Genomic DNA, 23,427 nt, shown 5'->3' on the forward strand with positions numbered 1-23,427 from the left:
GTTCAAAGATATAACTGTCTTTCTGTTAGTAAGTTTGTAAAGGCTGGAGGTTGTATAAACATAAAGACAGGATTCCTGGTTATAACAATATTGTCTCCTGATGAAGTTTGCATTTGATTTGCTGAACGGATTAGTTTTCTGAATTGTTTATTGCAAACAATACTAAAAGCCCTGTGCTAGAACTAACATTTGTATAGTCCACATGTTGTGTTGCCTCAAATCCTAGCTTTCATCTTGTTCTAATTTGTGGTGGTGGGAGATGGTAGCTTTTAACTCTTTTTAATTCACACTTGGCATTTTTTATGGTGTCCTCTATCCTAAAAGTAGCGATTTGACCTTTTAGAAATTATTTCTGGATGACACCACGATAATTATGTGAGCAGGGGACAATTTTGGGGGTTACCAGGAGAAAAGATGACTCACTTGTCTTTTCAGTTTGATGGCATAATGTTAGAGTGCCACAAACTTCTTATTCCAAACCATAGACAATATTATCAGCACTTAGTTGTAGGCAGAAAATATACTGTTAAACTTGTAGCTAAAACTCTCTGTTTTGCTCAATATATCTCATTTTTGTTTGGTTTCATCTTTTGGAGGGCCATCTGAGATTACTGTTTGCCACTAAGCAAATATCATGAAAGTACAGAAGGTGAATGGAAACTGAGTTAGTCTTCTGTTGTTGAAGCTTGCAAATATTTTTGGTTTTGTGATTGCTAAATTGGAAGTTCTCAGCTTTGCATGTGTAAAGGTAATAAAAATGAGGAAAACATGATAATAAAAATGTAACTGTAAATGATCCACAGTTAACGAGTTTGTGTTTCACAGGTTTTAGAGACCTACATGTTTCACTCTTTTCTTAAAGCTCGTCTGAACAGAAAGATGGATGCTTTCGCTCGACTTGAGTTGAGTACCCAGTCTGAAGAGGATAGGTAAATTTTTCTCATTCCTTATTCTGGTTTTGAACCTTCTGTTGATGTCAGTGATAAAAGTCCTTTTGACTCTATTGGTATGAGATCAGGTCATCTATGAATGAGATTGACTAATTGATAGGCCATTTTATTAAGCTTACTGTAAAAGGGTGATATGAACATGTCCAGCCATGGCTGTTGAAATTGTAAATTGGTACTATAATTGTAATTTAACACTATTGTACAAAAAAAAAATTAATCAGTAATTTAGTGTGTATGTATACTGAATTTTAAAACTAGTTATATATTATTTTTATTTTTCTCAGATTAAACTTGATGTTTCATACCCCAAGAAGACTGACTATGGAGAAAATGGCTTCTAAACGATTTAATCCACAGTACATGATTAGTAGGCGTATGGTAATCAGTATGCCTAATCTACAAGATATCAAGCTGCCAGAGGGCCCTGCTAGAAATTCCTCACTTCGAAGAATAGAAACAACTGTTGGTAAGGGAAGAATGTGTTGAACAAATACAGTGTCTTTTCTGTTGTCTTTATGGGTGACGTCACTGAATAATTTTCACAGAAACAGTGTCAGATGCTGGAAAGAAATGGTGAGCTGAGTCATCTTGAGCTGGGGCTCATCTGTGCTGCTTCTTGCATGTTAACTCAGTCCGTAGCCTGCTCTAAGTTTTGCTGTACCAGAAAAGACTGATTGGTCACAATAGGATTGATATTGGAGAATTGCTTCCTGAGTCAGTAACCACATTCAGTCCTCACCCACCTTATGTCCAGTTCTCCACTACCTTTAAACATAGGTGTGGTGGGTTGACCCTGGCTGGACGCCAGGTGCCCACCAAAGCTGCTCTGTCACTCCCTCCCTCGCTGGACAGGGGAGAGAAAATATAACGAAGGGCTCATGGGTCGAGATAAGGACAAGGAGAGATCACTCGCCAATTACTGTCATGGGCAAAACAGACTTGACTTGGGGAAAATTAACTTAATTTATTACCAATCAGATCAGAGTAGGGTAATGAGAAATAAAACCAAATCTTAAAACACTTTCCCTCCACCCCTCCCTTCTTCCCAGGTACAACTTCACTCCTGAATTCTCTACCTCCTCCTGCTGAGCAGCACAGGGGGATGGGGAATGGAGGTTGGGGTCAGTTCATCACACCTTGTTTCTGCCACTCCTTCCTCCTCAGGGGGAGGACTCCTCACACTCTTCCCCTGCTCCAGTGTGGGGTCCCTCCCACAGGAGACAGTTCTCCATGAACTTCTCCAACATGAGTGCTTCCCACAGGCTGCAGTTCTTCACGAACTGCTCCAGTGTGGGTCCCTTCCATGGGGTACAGTCCTTCAGATGCAGACTGCTCCAGCGTGGGTCCCCTGTGGAGTCACAAGTCCTGCCAGCAAACCTGCTCCAGCACGGGCTCCTCTCTCCATGGGTCTTGCCAGGAGCCTGCTCCAGCGTGGGCTTCCCATGGGGTCACAGCCTCCTTCGGGCACCCACCTGCTCCGGCATGGGGTCCTCCCTGGGCTGCAGGTGGAGATCTGTTCCACCGGGGACCTCCCTGGGCTGCAGGGGGACAGCCTGCCTCACCATGGTCTTCCCCACGGGCTGCAGGGGAATGTCTGCTCCGGCGCCTGGAGCATCTCCTCCCCCTCCTCCTTCACTGACCTGGGGGTCTGCAGGGCTGTTTCTGTCACATATTCTCGCTCCTCTCTCCAGCTGCAGTTTCTGTTCTGCAACAACTTTCCCCCCTTCTTAAATCTGTTATCCCAGAGGCGCTACCACCGTTGCTGATGGGCTCTGCCTTGGCCAGTGGTGGGTCCACCTTGGAGCCGGCTGGCATTGGCTCTGTCGGACATAGGGGAAGCTTCTAGCAGCTTCTTACAGAAGCCACCCCTCTAGCCCCCCCTGCTACCAAAACCTTGCCATGCAAACCCAATCCAGTAGGCTTAGGCTTATCACTGTTTAACAAAGCAAGTCCTATAGAAACTGCACAGGGGCAGGGGGTTCCCTTCTTTTTTCTTTTCCTTTTTTTTTGTTTTGTTTTTTTTGTTTTGTTTTTTGTTTTGTTTTGTTTCCCAGAATTGATATTATCAGATTAGGGAATATTCTGATAATGAGGATGATGGACATAGAAATATATTTGTGTCCCTAGCACAACTGTAATCTTACTTGAATTTCATGCAATGTAATTACTTGTTGCTGTGATGGGGATTCTTTTTGTTTGTAGTATTGCTGGTTGTGAAGATACTCGCACTTTTACTCACTGCTTATACTAATCAATGCAGTTTTTGTTTGTTTGTTATTAGCTGTGAAAATGCCCTCCAAATCAGTCAGTACATTCAAAATCCCAGAAATTCACTTTCCTCTGATGTTCCAGTGTGTTCACTCCTACTATACAGACTTCTTCAACCATCTCAGCAAAGCTATAAATACCTTACCACCTGATAACTCGGCATTGCTGGCAAGGTACTTCTACCTCCGGGGACTTATTAGCTTGATGCAAGGGAAACTACTAAATGCACTTTCTGACTTTCAGAACCTAGATAAAACAGACTTAAGAATTTTTCCTACTGATCTTGTAAGAAAAATAGTGGAAACTATGCCTCCTTCTGAGCGTTTGCAAGCAGACCGCAAACCTGAGCTGAAAAAGCTGATAAGTCGAGTGATGGAAAAACAAAGAGAAGTTATGAAAATAGATGACCATGTAAAAAATTTTGAATTGCCAAAAACACATATGCAACTGGATGATTTTGTGAAGCGAATCCAGGAATCTGGGATTGTCAAAGATATAGACACTATACATCGGTTATTTGATGCCCTAACAGTAGGTGAGTATAAGATAGATTTTTAGTGACCATCTACATTGGTGCAATGACAACTTCAAACTGTTTTTTTTATGAACCAAAATAAAATTTTTGTCTCCAGTTGTTTTTAATTATTATTCAATATTTTCTGGGCCTCTAAAAACTCACAATATGTGAGCTGTATGGACAATTTTATGTAATTAGGATCATTACAGAGAATAGATTTAATTTATACAAGAATGTCTGTACTTGCATCCACAATAAAGACAAGGAATCTGCTTAAATGTGGGCACGCAATTTACAATTTTTCATGTTGTGTAGGTGAGGTAGTTTTGTGATTTGATGGTGTGCGGTTCTGCTTTGGTTTAGATTATGAGTATGGTGAATACAAGACTGTCCTAATTGCTAATGGAAAATACCTCTGTGTTACAGAACCACGAGGTAACATGGCAAGGTGGCCGTCGGTTAAAAATAAACTGACAAAATCCAGAATTCAAGTAATTACAGTTAAATTCCTCTTGGATGGTCATCATAGCAAAAGGAGAGGTTACATTTATATTTGAGAGAACTTTCTTCTCTCCTGAATGAGGTTTGAATCTTGTGATTGATTTCTAAAAACATAGTTTGAGAGTGCTTTTATAAAATGCGATTCAGTTCTCTTTCTGTGCCTAGTTACTCTAGTAACTGTTACTTTTTGTGGCCATAAAGGATTAAACATTGGTCGAAATAGCAAAACTATAGCAAGACTTTCTGAAGCCAGAGGTAGCATACATCTCACAAGAATTTGTGTGTGTTTGAGATTCTGCTGTCTAAACACTTGAAATCTTAGAATAATTAATTACTCAGAATACCTGTTGCTCAAGTCTTTAACTGTTACAACTTTAGCTTTTATCCCAGGTTGGTAAGTATGTGATATATTAGTATTCAACAGAATAAAGAACTGGAAAGTCATAATGAAAAGTATTCAGTTCAGTAGGGAAGTACAAATCCTTTCCCATTGGCTGACTGGATTTTTGGCATTAATTTAAAAAAGCAAGACTGGCACAGTGTTTGTTCCCTCCCTCCGCAGAGCAGGGTGGAAGGGAGGATGCCAGATGCATGGGACCTGTGGCCTAGGCTAACTGCAGAGGAACCTTTCTATGTCAAGAGAAGAATTTTGTCTCTTAACTGTTTTCCAGGCCTATTTTTTTGTAGTTTTTGCACCTTGCTTACCCATTATGCTGTTAGAGGCTCGATTAGAAAGTTAGTATCTTTTTAAAGCTATCTTTCTGTGTAAATCTGTATAATAGTTTCTCACAGTAAACAGGTTTTAAAAATTTTTTAGGACATCAGAAACAAATTGATCCTGAAACATTCAGAGATTTCTACAACTACTGGAAAGAAACTGAAGCAGAAGCTCAAGAGGTGAATCTGCCACCAACAGTTATAGAGCATCTAGATAAAAATGAATGTGTCTACAAATTATCCTGCTCAGTTAAAACTAACTATGGTGTAGGAAAGATAGCTCTGACCCAAAAGCGCTTGTTCCTTTTGACTGAAGGAGGACGTCCTGGCTATGTCCAGATTGCTGCTTTCAGGGATATAGAGGTGAGCATCAAGTAACTTCTTGTTCTCATGCATGCTTATGGATATAGGCCATGTTCCATTCTGCAAAAAGATCTGTCTCTCAAAGTTTCAGTAAGGAGTGTAGGAAACACCTCTGAAATCAGTAACTTATGAGTGATTAGATAAAATTCTGGGTCTTTGCACCAAAAATTTCAGAGCGGATATAGTACGGTTTGCTAAGTGCTAAGATGACATAGAATAAAAATCTAGAGATCATAACATCTAGATGTACAGAAGTGGGTGAAGTGCAGCACATGGGATATAGAGTTAGAGAAGTTTAATAACGTGAGCATTAAGTGTGCTTATTTGACTGTGGTGCCAGCGAGCCAGCTTGTATCCACTGTGGAGCAAAGGCTGTATGATGTTGTTTCGAACTTACATTTTCACAAAACCATCTCTGCTTAACGGTGTGTATGGACAATTGAAATATTTAGCTGTAGTTAGAAATCGAGAAAGTTGCCCTGTAAGATGAGTGCTGCACTTTATCTGTGATTGCATGGTACACTCTCCTTGTTTTCTCTTTTTCATACCTTTCCAGGATGTTAAGAGCACGACTGTAGCTTTCCTTCTTTTGAGAATACCTACTCTGAGGATTAAAACATTATCTAAAAAAGAAGTCTTTGAAGCTAACCTTAAAACTGAGTGTGATCTCTGGTACCTGATAGTGAAAGAAATGTGGGCTGGAAAGAAAATGGCAGATGATCACAAGGTATAAATATGGAAATTTCTAACCAAATAAGTATGAAGTATGTGCTTTCTGTCTCTGTTCTAAATAATTCATGCACCAATCTTAGAATTTCTACGTGTCAGCAAACAATAGCTAAGTAATACGCTTTTATTTTTGCTGTTACTTCTAAATATACTACTTTTGGAATAATAATGAAAAAGATTACATTTAAAAATATAGGATATTTTTTCTCGTCCATTGGCATGGAACTTTTAGTTTAGTCAGTAGTTCTGTGAAATAGTTTCTGAAGTCCACAATGTATGAGAATAGTGATCTTAACGAACAGAAAATTATCCCCACCTTGCTTCAAAACATAATGCATAGAAAGAGTTTTGCCATGCTGGAAGCCTGGTGACTATAGATCCTTTCAACGAATAGAGCAAAATATATTCTCCTGCCACAGAAACCTTGAGAAAAAGGATCATATGAGCAGGTTTTCCATTTAAACCACATAATTCTTCATGACTGCTGAATTTAATAGTGAAAATGTAGCTTGGTGGTTCTTCAGGAAGGATTTGAATCACTTTAGCCAAGATAAAGCATAATGCTTACTTCCCTCCCATGAAGAAAGATCCAGCCTGAAAATGGGTATCCATCCTATGTCCGCTGTGTTTTCCATCACTGCCATTCATATGGTTTTGTTTGCACATCCTGTATCAAGATTGTGTCAGATCTGAAGTATTCTTTCAGTGTAATGAATTAACACTGGCTCCTGGCTGTCTGCTCTGTGACCTTGCTTGAGAGTGGAACATGTGATGTGGGAGTGGGGTTTGACTGCAAGTAGCATGTATTATGCTGCAGGGCAGCAACTGGCTAGTGCTTGTGCTAAGCATGACGTGTTGTGATTGTTGAACATGGAGACTTGTAAGAATAAAGAGCAATAGATAAACTACAGTAAGACTTTTGTCTTCAGGATCCTCAGTATATTCAGCAAGCACTGACAAATGTTCTCCTGATGGATGCTGTGGTTGGTGCCCTGCAGTCCTCCAAAACCATATATGCAGCCTCTAAGCTGTCTTATTTTGACAGGATGAAAAATGAAGGTCAGTCACATAGCAATGCTACAAAGCCTGCTGTTGTTGCATCATCTGTCTCATCTCTTTCTGTTTATATTCTGGTTTTCAAACTGATTATCTGTAGAAATATAAAAACACGTTAGTCTGATTGCACTTTCACAGATGTAGCTTATTGAATAGTACTAGAAAGCTTAGGTTTTTGTTTTGTTGGGGGTTTTTTGTTTGTTTGGTTTTGTTTTTTGCTTCTGTGCATCAGAACCTTAATTGGTATGTCCGTCTCCGTGTTGGATACTGTGTTTTTATTTCGGTTGTTTAGACTGCTTGGGTGTTGTATGCATGCTTCTGCTACCAAAATTCATACAAATGGTGTTTGGGCTCTCCTAGTCAGGCTAGAGGGAAAGAAAAGTGAGAAATGTGAATAAATGGTGCAGAATTCTTATTTTGTAAGAATTATAGATCTATTTTCAGTTTAAGTGTGCACTTCATGACCTTTTAAAAATCTATTTTAGTGCCTATGATGGTCCCCAAAACAACTTCAGAGACATTAAAGCACAAGATCAACCCCTCAGCTGGTGAGACATTTCCACAGGCAATAGATGTCTTGCTTTATACGCCAGGTAAGGTGATGTATTGCTTTCTTTATGTTAGCCCAGCTTTAATTAGCCTATAAAGCATGTTATCTCCTAACACCTGGTATTATGACTGCCTGATTTTGTTCACATTCTGACATGCTTTGGTAGTGTGTTGAATACTAAACCAGAAAATCATTAAAAAAGAACAGTAATATTGCATATTAAGATACTCCAAGGCATAGCTTTCACAGTCTTAATTTGTCTTCCTGTGTGTATATGCCTTATAATAGACTTCAATTCTGTGTTAATGTGCTGATTTCCCATTAAGACTTCTGCCTCATTTATTGAGCAGGGTGGATGAATGATGCTCCACCATTGATCAATATTCATTGTTATTTTTTTATTTTTCAGTAGAGTCATATGGGGGTGTTTGGTTGAACCACAGTGCAGGGAATAGTGTATCACCTCTTGAAATCCCAGCCAGACCTATAAGCCCGTGACTCTCATTGTATAGTATGTGACCTAATGTACTATTCATCGCATGTAATTTAAGTCCATCCCTGAAAAAAGCATTATCAATTTCCATGTGAGCTTTTCTGAGATACCTGGCACATTTATATCTGATTAATTCAAAAAGCATTGGAGAAAAAAAAAAAAAGTTAAAGACTGCGTGCAATGGGCATGAATTTAGGTAGCAGAGATGTTAGTTCTAGAAGTTCCTGACTCTTAACTTCATAACCTTACTAGTCTTCTGATGTAAGTTCATACGTAATTCCTAGTATTTGGGCAATTTGAGACAAAAGGGGAAAGTTAGTGGAATTCCAAAGTTAAGGAAGTGGGCAGGAGCAACTCTATGTGGGTGGGTGGTGGTGCTTTTCTTTCTTTGTAATATGAGGTTTCTAAGTGGAGGTCTAATGGAGCAGATAGAATCCATGGATTTATTAGTTGTATTTCATAGGGCTTAAAAGCCTTCCTGCAATGCCAGTTAGCTAAGTACTTAGTCATCAATGAAAAGGGTTATCTCTGCTCTGTAAGATTAAATCATCAAGTGAGCTCAATAAATAGATGAGAACGAGCACAAATTCATCGTGAAAATTGTGTCATTCATTAACTGGTGATGTAAGTTCCAGAACACAGATGTGTTTTGGTAGAAAGCTGCTCCGCCTAATAATGGTTTTCCCATGTGTCTCCAAAAGTGGTTTATTTTCTTTTACCTCTCTCGTCTTCTCTGCTTCATTTCTAGGGCATCTTGACCCTTCAGAAAGACCTGGCAATGCTCATCCGAAACTATGGTGTGCTTTAAATGAGGGGAAGGTGGTGGTCTTTGATGCATCTAGCTGGTCTATTCAACAACACTGTTTCAAAATGGGCCACTCTAAGCTGGTAAGACTGACACACATGCCACAATTGCTGCTTTAGCTTGATGTTTTTGTTGCTATAGCCTGTATGGCCCTGCACTGCCATTCCTTAAAAGTTGTAGAAAGACACTTGAGTTGCTTGGGCTTCAGTTAACTTGGAGAAATGGAGATTTTTGAGAAAAAGGGAGAGGAGAGAAAATTAATTCATGATGAAACAAGTCAACTGGTGAGAAGTGATGGATTGGATGTTGGGAGGGCCTGCTGGCCTAATAGCCTGGGTTCTTGGGGCAGGAAGTCAGGCTTGAAACAGTTAAAGAGAAAGAGTAAGAGAATCAATATAAAGAGAAGATGAGAAGGGGAGCCCTAAGAATAGGTGAAAAGTCACCTGTGCTGAAGAATTGGAAATTGGGGAAAGGTGTAAGGAAACCAGATGGATGATATTGAAAGAGAGAGAGCACTCTAAAAGACGATGACTCAACCAGCAGGTTAAAGAGAGTTGTTGCTTGTGAAAGACCACCTGGAAAGAGTAACTCACTTGATGAAAGGGGAAGCTGAACCAGAGCTGCAAACTGAATGAAAAACACACAGTAGGGAGAACATGCAGGAAAACAGATTGGATAGGTCACTTGTGTGAAAGCTGAGAAACATTGCTGTGGATGAGTGTGGGAGAGAGTCCAAAAGGGAGAGGTAAAGCTGATGGTGAAGAGCTGGGTAGAGGGAAGATGGAAATCCAGAAGAGTCAGATACCGACTTATTATAAAGAAGATAAAGAAAAGAGGAGGAAAGTTTGGAACTGATGGGACTCAGGAGGGAGAGAAATAAAGAGCTTCGGAACGAGGGAAGGATGTCCCAGAGACCGTAGAGAAGGCAATATTTTCTTAGACGCTACTTCTAATTGAAGTAGGAAGTATGTTTATATGAGACGATTGGGACGGCTTCCAATCCGGAAAAGAGAAATACACTAACTTCTGTGGTTTCCCCTGATGCCCTTTGTAACTTTTACTTTGTTTCGGCCAGGAAACACAGCTTTGAGTCAGTTACCAAGATATATTATTAATGCTGTTTAATGAAGGATAAACTCGGCAAAGAGATCTGTCCTCTCATTATTTTTAGAGCAAAGGATAGGATACTGGAGTGAGCGCCAAGTCTTGATCTATTACTGTAATCACAGAAAACTGCAGGATCTTAATATAGCCTTTTTCCATGTTACAATAAAGAGTGATTTTTTTTCTAGATTTTATTTAATCCTGCTTTTTCTCCCCAGACTTGTATGATCATGGTAGAACAGAGTCATGTGTGGATTGGTTCTCAAGACTCCATTATTTACATAATCAACACCCACAGTATGTCTTGTAATAAACAACTAAATGATCATCGTTCTGATGTTACAGACATCATTGTGGAGAAGAAGAATGGAATACCCAGGTATATTTAATTACAATGTTTTCTTCTTAAAAATACATATAGAAGCAAACGTGAAGGACGTCTGTACCACCAGAAGAGTCATGGACGTGTGGAGAATCTTCCTGTGGTTAAACAGAAAGCCATTTTACGTAGCTAGAACAGTATTCACCAGCCTAGAGAATTTGGCCTGCAGTGACCAGATCCAAATTATATAGTATTATGCTTTAATTATTTAACTGAATCAAAGGTGAAAAGTTAACTTGTGCTCAAGGAAAAGGAGCCCATAGAGGAAATCAGTGAGTGATTTTCCTAGATGTTGGAAAGAATTTATTGTTTTAAATGGTGGCAAGGGGGGCTTATCCTGCTAACATAAGCCTTCATTTAACCCATTTTTGTAGCTCCCATATTGTATGTGGTAAACTAAGAATTTTGTTTTTAAAGAAAGAGCATTATGTACTTTGGAACAAAGAGGATAAAGAAATGCTTTTTTGGACGAGGATGAGAGCAGCCAGGAGTTGGCAGCATCCAATGATGAATCAATACAGATGCAGTCTAAAGACCACTTCATTTTTGCTTCGAGCACATCATCGACTAGATGTTTACAGCATGCTCCTGGATTTTTCTTGCCTGTTTGTAAAACAAATAACACATTTATTGTTTTGTTCAGACAAAATGCTTTTGATCTTTAGGTAGTACTAGGAAGAGTGTTGGCTGGAGGCCTTAACCTGCTGTCTTCCCATGGGAGTGGCAACTCCCAGGTCAGACCAGACATCAGCCATAGCTCTGCCAGTGATGCAGCAGGTGTAACTGGGTTTCAGGGAGAATTTGCTTAGGTGGTGTTGGAACCTTCTGAAAAAGGTTTTCTCATCTGAAGACAACAGATGTTAAAGGTTAAAAAAAAAAAAAAAAAAGATAGTACAATTTGTTTTCTCAGGTGCAGTAGCAAAGAAAAACACTTTTGAGATATTTTTGTCGTAACTTGAGAGAAAAAGAGAGAAAATCCAACAGGCAACAACGTTCAGGAGAATTATAGGGAAAGTTTTTGTTCTACTTAACTCCTCATGCATGATGTAACGCGTGCTCTAGTTCACTTAGAGCTAGATCCTTCCCTAGGCGTCTTGGTGGGCACAGGATGGACATGCTCCTTTCCACTCAAGACTCTGGTCACCTTGTTTAAAAGAATTGAACCTGTCTAATTGTTTGCTATTAAAATAATGGTAGTGTCTGGCCTTGAAGCCTTTTGGACTTCAGTCCATTTTCTGTTGGAAATCATTACTGTGCTTTACTCTTCCAGTCTCTGAGATGAAGGAACATTAATTTGGCTTACTGTAAAATTGGTTATTTTGGAAGTCTCTTTTGTCTATGCACTCTGTTCTGAACATGAATGTATGCTATACTATTGTTACTATTTTTTTTTTAATCTGTACCAACAGTGAAGCATACTCAAGCAGTTTAGATGGAACAGTGATTGCTTGGAATATCAGCACTCTGAAAGTTAACCATGTCTTTCAGCTGCCCTGCCAAAATCTCACTTCTATCAAGCTTCATAATGACCAACTGTGGTGCTGTAAGTTCATTCTTTAAATAATTAAAAAAAAAAAAAAATCTTCACGTAACACACTGTTTTATTAGACGAAACAATACATTGATCTCAAACTCGGACTTATGTGTACATGATGTTCTTCCCCCATTCTCCACTTGGTCTGTTTAAGCAGCCTTCTGTAGGTGAGGCCTCTAAAACATTTATATGGATGGCTAGCTTGGATCACTCCTGGAGGTATTGCCTGTGCTGCAGGATGTGACTTCTGGCCACGCTGTATTTGTCTGACCTCCCCTGGCGATGCCTGTAAATTGGAATGGAAAACTTTGAGAAAGTCCTTTTAAAATCTAGAGGGGCAATATTGGCTGCAAATTCTATTTGGTATTTCAGCTAGACTTTAGAGTATTGGTCTGACCTGGTAATCCCCAGGCCTGCATTTTGGCCACTTCTAGAAATTTGTCGTCCCCTCTGTAGGAGTTTAGATGAATAACGTAAAGCTTTGTGTTAGGGTAAAGGGTCATCTTGAAGTTGTTCCATGAATGGTGACCAATTCAAGAATTTTGCATTGATTCTCAGTATTGCCATACATAAGAGCCTGGATCCAAACATATTTTAACAGAACAGCAGCTAAAGCCTTGGGAAATTCCTGGTCCTCCTGTGGGCAGTAGCGATGCTGCCATTGCTGTGGTGGGATAAGGATTCAGCCCTGTTAACTTTGTAGCACAGACGCTTGGTCTCAGTTCTGTAAATTAAAGTAATTGTGTACTTGAGAACCTAAGTATGGGATGTCCTAATTTTAAGGAGTTCATTTTTTCTCCTCTCATGATTTTTGGACTCTAAACTAACAGGTGTATGCACTGCAGAATAGCAACTAGCATCTGGAGAAAGAACAGATCTAAAAACTAGATACTGTGGGAAAACAGGAAGAAGTACCTCAAAGATTTCACTGTTGATTGAGAAACAAGACAGTTGTTAGATGCATCCATTTATTTTGTCTCTTTTCTCCATGATTTATAGAGATGGAGGAAGTAGTAGGCACTTCTGTTACTAACCCTTTATCTTTAATATTGAAGGTACTGGAAGTTGCATACTTGTAGCGTCAACTCATGAATTTCAACTACAGATGAAAATTGAGCATCACCTGAAGGATGTGTGTTCCTATTTTCTCTGCTTCCAGCTCTTTCCTGAGGTATTACATTTAAATTGTTAATAGAGTTTAAAGGAAGCATGACGATGTGGCATTACAAGCCATAGTTACTTAATGCAATATACTTCCTGTCAGCAGTGCTCACGTTAAACATATCTTTCTGTGCTTTAGAGAGATGAAGTGTGGGCATCTTATTCAGGGAGTAGTGACCTGTATATTTGGAGCACCAAAGACTTTTCAAGTACACCTCAAAAGATTCATCTTCAAGATTGCTTCGAGATTACTTGTATGATAAGAGTTAAAAATCAGGTGAGACACATTTGGACTGTTTTTACCTGTTGTGGAATTCTTTACTAAAGTTTTGTTTGTTTGCAGCTCTCGTGGGCTGGCATTGGTTAGCTTCCTTACTGGGTGTTTGCATAGGTACTGGTTTGAAACATTGATTCTTCTTTGAAATCAGAGAAGCTAATGACTGCCCAGCACAACTGGCTGTTAGCGGTATAACCCAAAATGCATGTCAAGGCAGAAGCCTCATCAGTAATTAAATGCGTGGTGACTTTTATTAGCCATTGACATTTTCAGGAAACTGTAGAAACTGAAAGTTTAGGTCCCTTGATATTTAGTCTCAGGGCTCCTTAGACTAAGCCTTGGAAAAGGTTAATAGACAAACAATAAATGCCAATTAGCTGGCCTATTTTTGTAGATGACCTTTTTATTGTTTAGTTACGACATTCCTAACTCAACAGAGACCAAAGGAGCCAATGGCTTCCTACCTTAGCATCTTGTGTCCCTGTCATTATTGGCCTCAAGCTGTGTACCTGCTTTTTTTGCATGGTTTCGGTAGCTGTGCAAATGATTGTAGTTTTGATACCACATGGACAGGTTTAGGGTTAATTTACAAATAAATAGCTAATATATACCTATTGGGAAAGCAACTTTCTGAATCTTTCTCGGGTTTCCCCGCCTCCTTTCCTTCCTCAAAAATGACTTTTTTTTCACGAAGTGCCTCATGAAATAGGGAAGCTTTCTGTGTATTCAGCTTTTAGTTAGATCTGTGAACTAAAACGGAAAAACTTTTTGAGATATCCTTGCCCAGAGTAGAGATGGATATATTTAACCCCTGTTTTAAGGGAATTAAAGGATTGTTTGGAAACCCCAAGGCATTAAGCTCTCTTTTGTTCTACTTAAGAACTTTGTTCCTTTTCCACTTATTCCTTGCTCAGCTCCACCTTAACTAACATCGTAGTTCAACTCATTGATACAAAAGGAACAATTGGAAAATATTCCTGTGTGATCCATCTCCTGAACCTGAGTGTTCAATGCACCATCTTTCAGCCTGCCAACAGCTCAGCAGCCTTGGTTGTCCAAGGGGACTGTGGAGCCTATTGTAGTAGCTGGAGCACCCATACTCCTCTTTCACACAGCATTACAGTTACTGAGAATGAACTTGCAGCCTTGTAAAGGCTACCAACAACACTGGTAGAGTTGTCTGCCACTGGCTTGCTTTTAAGTGCTTTAATTAAAAACAAGCCATTGTTTGTCTTTAAGAAACCTGAGACAAAACCAATTGCATGTGTCTATCTGAAATAGGATGCTTTCTGGCTGGTTAAACGTTACTGATACACAACAGTGAGTGCTTACCCAGTACAAAACTATGCACCAGAAGACCACAGCTGTTTTCTGCTGCGCTGGACCAGGTACATCTAACCCCATATTCTGACTCTTAACGGTGGCAATAGCAGTGCTATGTAGGGAGAGCGTGTGAACCTGGCCTGTATCTGCAGTCCATTCCCCTTAAGCTTCCTCACTGTCTATGGTTCTTGTTTAGGGGAACTAAAGTGTGCACCTCTGCCTCAGTCTTTTGTTATCTATTTTTGGACCCAATCTCTGTGGATTGCATCTCATTTTGAACTTGCTGGTGCCACAGTTTCCTGTAGCAGCAGTTTCCAGAAGTTCACTGCCAGCCATGTACAGGGAAGTACTTTCTTCTAAGTGAAACTGAACTCTTACTGGTTTCCACATGTGTCCCTTACTTCTCTAATTGCAGGATGTGTTGAACAGTGGTTCTACATTCTGCTTATCTGCACTTTTGTGATTTTCTAAACCTTAATGTGATCCCTCCTTAGCTGTCTTCTCTCCAGCCTAAGGAGTCCTGGCTTTTTTCATCTTTGCTCATATGACAGCTGTTCCTTTCTCTTGATAGTTTTAGTTACTCTTCCCTGGATTTTCTCTACTCTTGCAGTGCAGAGAGCAGAACTACACACAGCACTTGATACGGGCATGCTGTGGTTTATACAGTGGTAAAGCGACACCTTCTGTCTTATTCTCTTCATTGGGTCTGTGGAACCAAAGGCAAGTCGAGTTGCCAAGGCAAACGGTTCCGGTGCTGGCATGATCATAGAATCATAGAAAGAATCATTTAGGTTGGAAAAGACCTTTAAGATCATTGAGTCCAACCGTCAACACCACCATGCCCACTAAACCAAGTCCTGAAGTGCCACGTCTATGTGTTTTTTGAACACTTTCAGGGATGGTGACTCCACCACTTCTCTGGGCAGCCTGTTCCAATGCCCGACAACCCTTTCAGTAAAGAAATTTTTTCTAATATCCAACCTAAACCTCCCTTGGTGCAACTTGAGGCCATTTCCTCTTGTCCTATCACTAGTTACTTGACAGAAGAGACCAGCACCCACCTCGCTACAACCTCCTTTCGGGGAGTTGTAGAGAGCGATAAGGTCTCCCCTCAACCTCCTTTTCTCCAGACGAAACAACCCCAGTTCCCTCAGCCGCTCCTCATAAGACTTGTGCTCCAGGCCCCTCACCAGCTTCGTTGCCCTTCTCTGGACACGCTCAAGCAGCACCTCAATGTCTTTCCTGTAGTGAGGGGCCCAAAAATGAACACAGTACTCGAGGTGCGGCCTCACCAGTGCCGAGTACAGGGGAACAATCACTTCCCTGTTCTGCTGGCCACGCTATTTCTGATACAAGCCAGGATGCCGTTGGGCTTCTCGGCCACCTGGGCACACTGCTGGCTCATATTCAGCCGGCTGTCGACCAGCACCCCCAGGTCTTTCTCTGCCGGGCAGCTTTCCAGCCACTCTTCCCCAAGCCTGTAGCGCTGCATGGGGTTGTTGTGACCGAATTGCAGGACCCGGCACTTGGCCTTGTTGATCGGCAGCGGAGCGCTCCAGCGCAGGGCATGGCAGGGTTTCCTCAAGTGGGGAAACCTGAGGGGAGTGGAGAGACCTGCCAGGAGCCGGCAGCTCACACCACAGCGGCTGAGGAGACCTGGGTGGTGGGGCCAGGAGCAACAGCAGCCAAGCCCCTCACACCTATAAAAGAAGCCCCTGGGGAGCGCTAGCAGCCAGAGCGGGCAGACGGGGCTTGGCGCGGCAGTTGGCGCGCAGGGAGGATGCTGTAACTCTGCCGGTTTAACCAGGGAGCAATGGTATCCACCCGGCAGAAGGCCATGGCCTCTCTAAACTCTGCACATGCCTTGATTGATGCAGCTTCCCAGGCAGAGCTCCGATGGAAGATGCTGCCGTCCGGGTGTCCGTCTGCAGGCCGTGCCCTGCTCTTACACCAGTGCAGGACGGCAGCAGTGAGCACACCTGCGGGAGGTGTGCCCAGGGAGAGGAACTCCTCTGCTCAGTGACAGAGCTCGGGGAGGGGGTGAGGAGGGTGAGGGGTGTCAGGGAGTCTGGGAGGGAGGTAGATGTGAACTCCAACAGATACATATGTATAGGAAATTTTCAGTGTTCCACTTTTCCAGCTTAGCAAGAGAGAACCCTCAGTGTATCAATGTGGCACATAAAGCTTCTCAACTGTGTCCTAGACTGAAATGTAAAGTAGTGAAAATGATTGTGGTTTTGTTTTGGTTTGTTTGTATTCCAGATGTGGGTTGGCAGCAGTGGAAGATCACAAGGCAAAAGCAAAGGGAAGATCTATGTGATCAGTGCTGAGAAGAAGACTGTGGAGAAAGAGTTGGTTGGTCATGCCGATACAGTAAAGGCACTGTGCTCAGCAGAGGACAGGTATGTCCTTAGTGGCTCTGGAAAGGAAGAAGGGAAGATTGCCATTTGGAAAGCTGAATAGTTAAGCTATTCAACACATGTCTGCCGGTGCCAGAAAAAAGTGAAGACCTCAGGCTGTGTTTACTTCAGCATTTTGCATATATTTCAACCACCTGTCAGTGTTACTGTTTTGTATTTATTGAGTTATTTTAGTCCCTACGTTGTTGTAGAAATCCAAAATAGAAGTGAATCTCTCCTTGCACCTTGTGCTGCTCCTGCACGTTTGATAAAGAAACAGAAATGTGAATAGAGGGGTCACTGACTGTAAACCTGATGTGTGTTGTTGTGAAGGGTCAGGGTTATAGGCCAGACTGTGTGGTGCAGATTGCATTGAGAGAACTGAAGTCAGCTCAGTAATTCCACTGGAGTGCTTTTTGGGCAGTGCATGGGTTGCCTGAAAAGCAGGATTCGATACTGTCTTTACAGCCTATAACAGCTGGAAATGGTCACTGAAAAGAAAAAGCTAAGTGCATTTGTTGGATTTATGGAGTTACTGTAAATGCTGAGAATCTTTCTGAATTAGCAGCTAGATTAGGTGGGAAGACTGTCCATTACCCCTGTATGTATATCTATGGTGCTGTATTATTTAAAATGTAGACACAGACAGGCTCTCCCTGATAGCACTGAAAGCTCCCTGCTGGTGAAACAAGATACTTTGATATTCTTGATGACTGTTTTACTTTTTAAACTTGTCTTTTCCTTTAAAAACAATGCACAGCACTTGACATTTGTAACAGTTTGTGAAACTGATTTTTTTTTTTTTTCCATCTGAAGCACTTAATTTATTTAATTTCCGTATATATTATACTTGCTTTTGGAAGCAACCTTTCAGTTACTGTACAAGCAAACCTCTGCCACTCTTCCCTTCAGTCGCAGTTTCTGTAATCGGAGGAACTGCTGTTATTTTGTGTAGAACCTACTTTATTTCTAAGTACTGCAGAGTCATCAAACTACTCCATAATTACTGAAGTGAGCATCATCAGATTGCAGTCTAGAGGATTGTCTTGAGCAGCATTTCCTAATCATTTCCTCATGTAATTGTTTTTTCCATTGATGACAATTATCTACAACTAAAACAATAAATCTATGCAGAGTAGTTTTATCTGTATCAGTGCTGAGTAAAGTGGAATACCATATTTAAAATACTGTAAATAGAAAGAAAAAATGGGCTGCTGCTTTTGTTAATAAATATAAAACAGTGTAGGCCTAACAGAAGTGTAAATTACTGGAAATATACTCCATGTAATATTTCTAACTCTTTCAATGTGCTGATGAAAGGTTTTATCATATGATAGTAACAGAAATTTTAACTTAGTTTGGGTTTTTTTTCAATTTAAAATATTAAACACTATATTGATACTCTGGCCTCTTTGTACTTTGTTCTTTTTCCTGTGTAACTCAATACACAATACAAGAATGATGATTTTTAGCATTGCCTTGCATCCTGTCTGTGTACTATGCAGAATAATTGCCTGGGATTTTCTCTTTACACATTCTTTCTAAAACCAGCTTCTGTGGATAACGTGTCCTCCTTTGAGCCCCTCATCTGTAACTTTCAGGTTCCTTATTTCCTCCCCTGACAGCTGTCTGGCTGGTGGTGGTAAGTGAAATGAATCATTTACTGAATTAAAGGATTTCTCTGTACAGAGACACACAAGTGCTGCTAATGAAATTTCACTTGCTGCAGAGATGAACCCAGCTATACCATCCTGCCACCTGCCTGTTGTTGTCTTCATTGATTTTTCATTCCTGCCAGACTTTTTAAACCTGGTTTTGCCTTCTCAACTGCTTTGTACCCAGCTTGTGAAAATGTCAGATGACAAAACTAGCAAATGTCTATTTTTATGCTTGTAAATTCTTTTATTGATAAGACTGCAAAGTAATTTATTGAATAGGAACATAATGTATTGAGTAGATGCTTCCTTTTTAAAAACACTGCTTTAATACCAGCTGTTGGACACCAGTATATAGGAGAAGAGTTTAACCACATCAGAACAAACCATGAGATACAACGATCCTTCAAGAAAACTAACCCATCCTCAAGAGCAGGAGGACCAGCAATACCAATTCAGCTGACTTGAGGAGCACAATGGCGTGTTGGTTTGTCTCTCCTGGTGTGACTAGAAAGCTCATGTATGCGTTCACTTACCATTTCAGCTTTGCTCCAGCATTACAGCTGTGGAAATGAGCCTGCAGGAACAGCGCTGCGGGATTTTGTTCAGTTTTCAGTGGATTTTCAGTTACTTCTCGTGGGCCCCCTTGGTGGTGGGAAGGCACAGGGGGGAGGGATCCTCAGATCCCTAGTGGTCCTCAGAGCTCCTGTTTGCCATGATGCCTACTAACAGCTTGCCAGGTCTAGTTGCCAGTGTGCAACCCGCACTGATCCTGCTGACTGATGGTGGCTCGTGACATCTGTGTACTTGTCTCTCTGTCTGGCTGCTGTTTCATGCTGGGGTAAGCTGTTTGAGGCAGAGACCATGCTTCTGGCTGTGCTCATGTAATGCTTAGCGTGACGCTGTGTTGGCCCATAGCAAGGACTGCTGCAAATTGCGACGCTATAAATACTAGCACTTGATGGCTTGGATTTTGTAAACCTTTTGTTGAGCCTTTCAGTTAAAAAGGAGATTGTCAGGGCTCAAAACAGGCTGCCAAACAGTGGGAAAGTTTTATGCCCTACCTGAAATGGTCTCACTCTCAAAACAGTGTTTAGAGGTTGTTACCTGAATAGAAAACAGAAGTTTTATAAATACTTATAAATTTATTGATCAACCAGACAGAGCTCCTGCATCCTGCCAGTTTGTTCTCTTTTCTCTTGCTCAGAGATTTTGGTTCCTCTCTGCCTGTCTCCAAGTAATTGCCTCCCAGAGAAGGGATAAAGTCCTTCCAAGCAGTAGGATGCCCCTTGCAGAGAAGAGAGACAGTATAAGTAAGTGATGGGTCTGAGCACACTCCATCCCTCTCGTCCTAACGCTGAACTGCTGTTGGGGTTAGTCAGCCTCCACGTGAGCCTCCGGCCAGATCCTCCCCGAGTCCAGCTTGGGCCATCATCCCCATCTCCTCTGCCTCTGTGAAGTGTTGCCCATTTCTTGGAAGCCAGCTGAAATTCAAGGCTAATGTTTGTTCAACTCCTTTTTGCTGTTGATTTTTTCCCCGGTCTCCTCAAGCTGGGACACTTGAGGGGAGTGGAGAAGACCCACCAGGAGCCAGCAGCTCACACCACAGTGGCTGAGGAGACCTGGGTGGTGGGGCCAGGAGCAACAGCGGCCAAGCCCCCCACACCTATAAAAGAAGCCCCTGGGGAGCGCTAGCAGCCAGAGCGGGCAAATGGGGCTCGGCGTGGCAGTTGGCGCGCAGGGAGGATGCTGTAACTCTGCCGGTTTAACCAGGGAGCAATGGTATCCACCCGGCAGAAGGCCATGGCCTCTCTAAACTCTGCACCCACCGCCACTGACGCAGCTTCCCAGGCAGAGCTCCGATGGAAGATGCTGCTGTCCGGGTGTCCGTCTGCAGGCCGTGCCCTGCTCTTACACCAGTGCAGGATGGCAGCAGTGAGCCCACCTGCGGGAGGTGTGCCCAGGGAGAGGAACTCCTCCGCTCAGTGACAGAGCTCGGGGAGGGGGTGAGGAGGGTGAGGAGTGTCAGGGAGTCTGGGAGGGAGACAGACTACTGGAACTGCACCCTGCCTTCCCTGGGACAGACCTGTCAGGCAGACAGGACACATGACACAGAGGCTTCCCTGTCCTTTCTCCACCCAGCATAATACAGTGACTTAAGTGATGGGGGCAATGGTGACAAGGTCCTCCATGACTCCCCCATCTTCCCAGATGCCCTTGCACAATAGGTATGAGGCTCTGCAAGTGGAACCGAACACTAATGAGGATGATGGTTCCTCTAGGTTGGAGGTGTCGCCAAGGTTAAGTCGGCCTATGCCCTGTGTCAAAACTGCTTCCATAAAGAAAAAAGGCAGGTCATTGGGAATCTGCTTTTGAATGGCGATCCATGAATGTTGGTCACTTTTTAAGAGCCCTGTCTTAAGAGCCAGGAGCAGACAATTCCAAAGTGTTGGAAGCCAAGCAAGTGGGGCAGAAGGCTGGCTTAGCTGAGCAGGGATCTTCTTCTAGAACTTAGGTGGAAAAGGAAAGCGTACAGGCATTGGAAGCAAGGACAGGCAACATGGGAGAACTGCAGAGAGCTGCCCTGCAGGAAGAGATCTGGGGGTTTGGATTGATGGCAAGTTGAATGTGAGTCAACAGTGTGCCCTGGCAGCCAAAAGGGCCAACCATGTCCTGGGGCGCATCAAGCACAGCATAGCTAGCTGGACCAGGGAGGTGACTGTCCCACTCTACATGGCACTGGTGTGGCCCCACCTCGAGTACTGTGTGCAGTTCTGGGCGCCTCAATATAAGAAGGACATCAGACTATTAGAGTGTGTCCAGAGGAGGGCAACCAAGATGGTGAAAGGCCTCGAGGGCAAGACTTAGGAGGAGTGGCTGAGGTCACTTGGTTTGTTCAGCTTGGAGAAGAGAAGGCTGAGGGATGACCTCATTGAAGTCTACAACTTCCTCAAGGGGGGCAGTGGAGGAGTGGGTGCTGATGTCTCTCTGGTGACCAGTGACAGGACATGAAGAAATGGAATAAAGCGGCATCAGGAAAAGTTCAGACTGGACATTAGGAAAAGATTCTTCACTGAGAGGGTGCTCAGTCACTGGAACAGGCTCCCCAGGGAAGTGGTCACAGCACCAAGCCTGTCAAGAGTTCAAGGAGCATTTGGATGACGCTTTTAGTCATGTGGTTTAGTTTTAGGTAGTCCTGTGAGGAGCAGGGAGTTGCACTCGGTGATCCTTATGGGTCCCTTCCAACTTGAGATATTCTGTTGATTCTATGATTCAAACCAAGGGATGGCAGTGTTTACTTCTAGAAATAACCCAGCTGCGGAAATGGAAGCTGCTTGGAAATTCAGGCTGTCTTGTGCTGGCTGTGATCTCCCTGATGGGCTCCTGCAGTGAGGTAGGAAACAACCCTTCCTCTGCCTTCCAGCCTCTGTTCATGAGTTACTCTGGGTCTATTTGTAGGACTAGGCCCCTTTTTCCACCAGTACCGATTGAATCCTGCCTTTTGCTGTCAGCCTTTTAGAGTGAATGAAGCAAAAAACCAGCATCACCCCCTCTGCCCTCAGTTACTTCCTTCTGTTGCTCTTTCTGCATCCATTTCAGCTGCTGCCGTTCCCAGCCCTCTTGCCACGACTGCCCAGGGATGCAGCACACCCTGTGGCGGGGGCTGCTGTTTGCCGTGTGACATGGATGTGGGTCCTAGCTGCTGGTTGGGGGCTGAGGATGAGGTAGGATGTAAGCTGCAGGATTCCCCCTGGTGTCTGGCTCTCCCCTCCGCAGTGCTTTACCCCAGTGCCTCAGTACAGGTCCCCAGCTCTCAGCAGAAAAGAGCACAGCTGAGCTGTGTTTAGTCAAAAACAACTTCTCTGAGTTTCTGAAATGCCTTCAGAAGTCACAGACCAAATCCATCAAGTAAACTGCTAGAAATCAAAGCAGGACAACCAAGTTATTCACACTGCAAGTTTAACCCTGTCAGCTGGCCTTTGTAATCTGATAGAGGTCCCTCCAGCTTTCCCCTCTCTTGTCACTCACAACAGCCCAAGCAGTTAATTGGTTTGGATGTGAACCGGTTTCTTCAGAAGCTGCTTATGGTTATGCTTATTTCCTCCTGAAATGCTCCCAGGCCCTCCCATGCAGAGGGATCCCACCCCCCAGTGAGGCAGAGGAGTGGGAAAAGGCTGATGTGCTGGCAAAGGAGGGACAAGACCCTCCCTGCTGCGACTGCAAGAGCCAGAGCCCCCTGCCACCCACTCAAAGGGAAGACCCCACATACAGCCCCTCAGCCCTGGTAGCACTCTTGTTGATGGCATGAGAGATGATGGATTTCAGCAGCCACCACCCCTTGTGTCCTCCTGGGAATGGGTCAGAGCAACCAGGGCAAGAGCAGAGTCTGCAGGCAGGGACATACACCTCTCCCAGACATCACCAGTTTGCGCTTCCATCTGTGCTCCCTCCTTTGTTACACCTGAACCCTGCAAGTGTCAGGTGAGTTGATCAAGCATTTACAAACTCTAACACTTGGGGTGTTTTTCATCAGCTAACATTTGGTAGTAGCATTTTTAGAAATATTAATTAAGCTTTGGGAAGCAGGTGAATATTATTTGTCTTAGGGACAAGGAGAAGCTGCAGCAGTGTTCAGCCTGTAG

General features: G+C 42.7%; 1 protein-coding gene across 3 annotated transcripts in view; it reads left to right on the plus strand.

The window, feature by feature from the left end:
* DENND3 (DENN domain containing 3) overlaps positions 1–18,535 on the plus strand; it is a 41,376-nt gene extending 22,841 nt beyond the window's left edge. For all 3 annotated transcript variants that reach the window (XM_052787678.1, XM_052787679.1, XM_052787680.1), the window contains 13 exons: positions 826–929; positions 1,235–1,416; positions 3,232–3,753; positions 5,054–5,316; positions 5,873–6,043; positions 6,975–7,104; positions 7,587–7,694; positions 8,893–9,032; positions 10,272–10,432; positions 11,845–11,978; positions 13,025–13,140; positions 13,270–13,407; positions 16,993–18,535. In XM_052787678.1, the coding sequence (XP_052643638.1) occupies positions 826–929; positions 1,235–1,416; positions 3,232–3,753; positions 5,054–5,316; positions 5,873–6,043; positions 6,975–7,104; positions 7,587–7,694; positions 8,893–9,032; positions 10,272–10,432; positions 11,845–11,978; positions 13,025–13,140; positions 13,270–13,407; positions 16,993–17,193 (2,370 nt within the window). In that variant the 3' untranslated portion in view covers positions 17,194–18,535. The remainder of the gene's footprint in view (positions 1–825; positions 930–1,234; positions 1,417–3,231; positions 3,754–5,053; positions 5,317–5,872; positions 6,044–6,974; positions 7,105–7,586; positions 7,695–8,892; positions 9,033–10,271; positions 10,433–11,844; positions 11,979–13,024; positions 13,141–13,269; positions 13,408–16,992) is intronic.
* Positions 18,536–23,427: the final 4,892 nt, after the last annotated feature.

This window comes from Harpia harpyja, chromosome 5 (genome assembly GCF_026419915.1).
Source record: "Harpia harpyja isolate bHarHar1 chromosome 5, bHarHar1 primary haplotype, whole genome shotgun sequence".
Classification (NCBI taxonomy): domain Eukaryota; kingdom Metazoa; phylum Chordata; class Aves; order Accipitriformes; family Accipitridae; genus Harpia; species Harpia harpyja.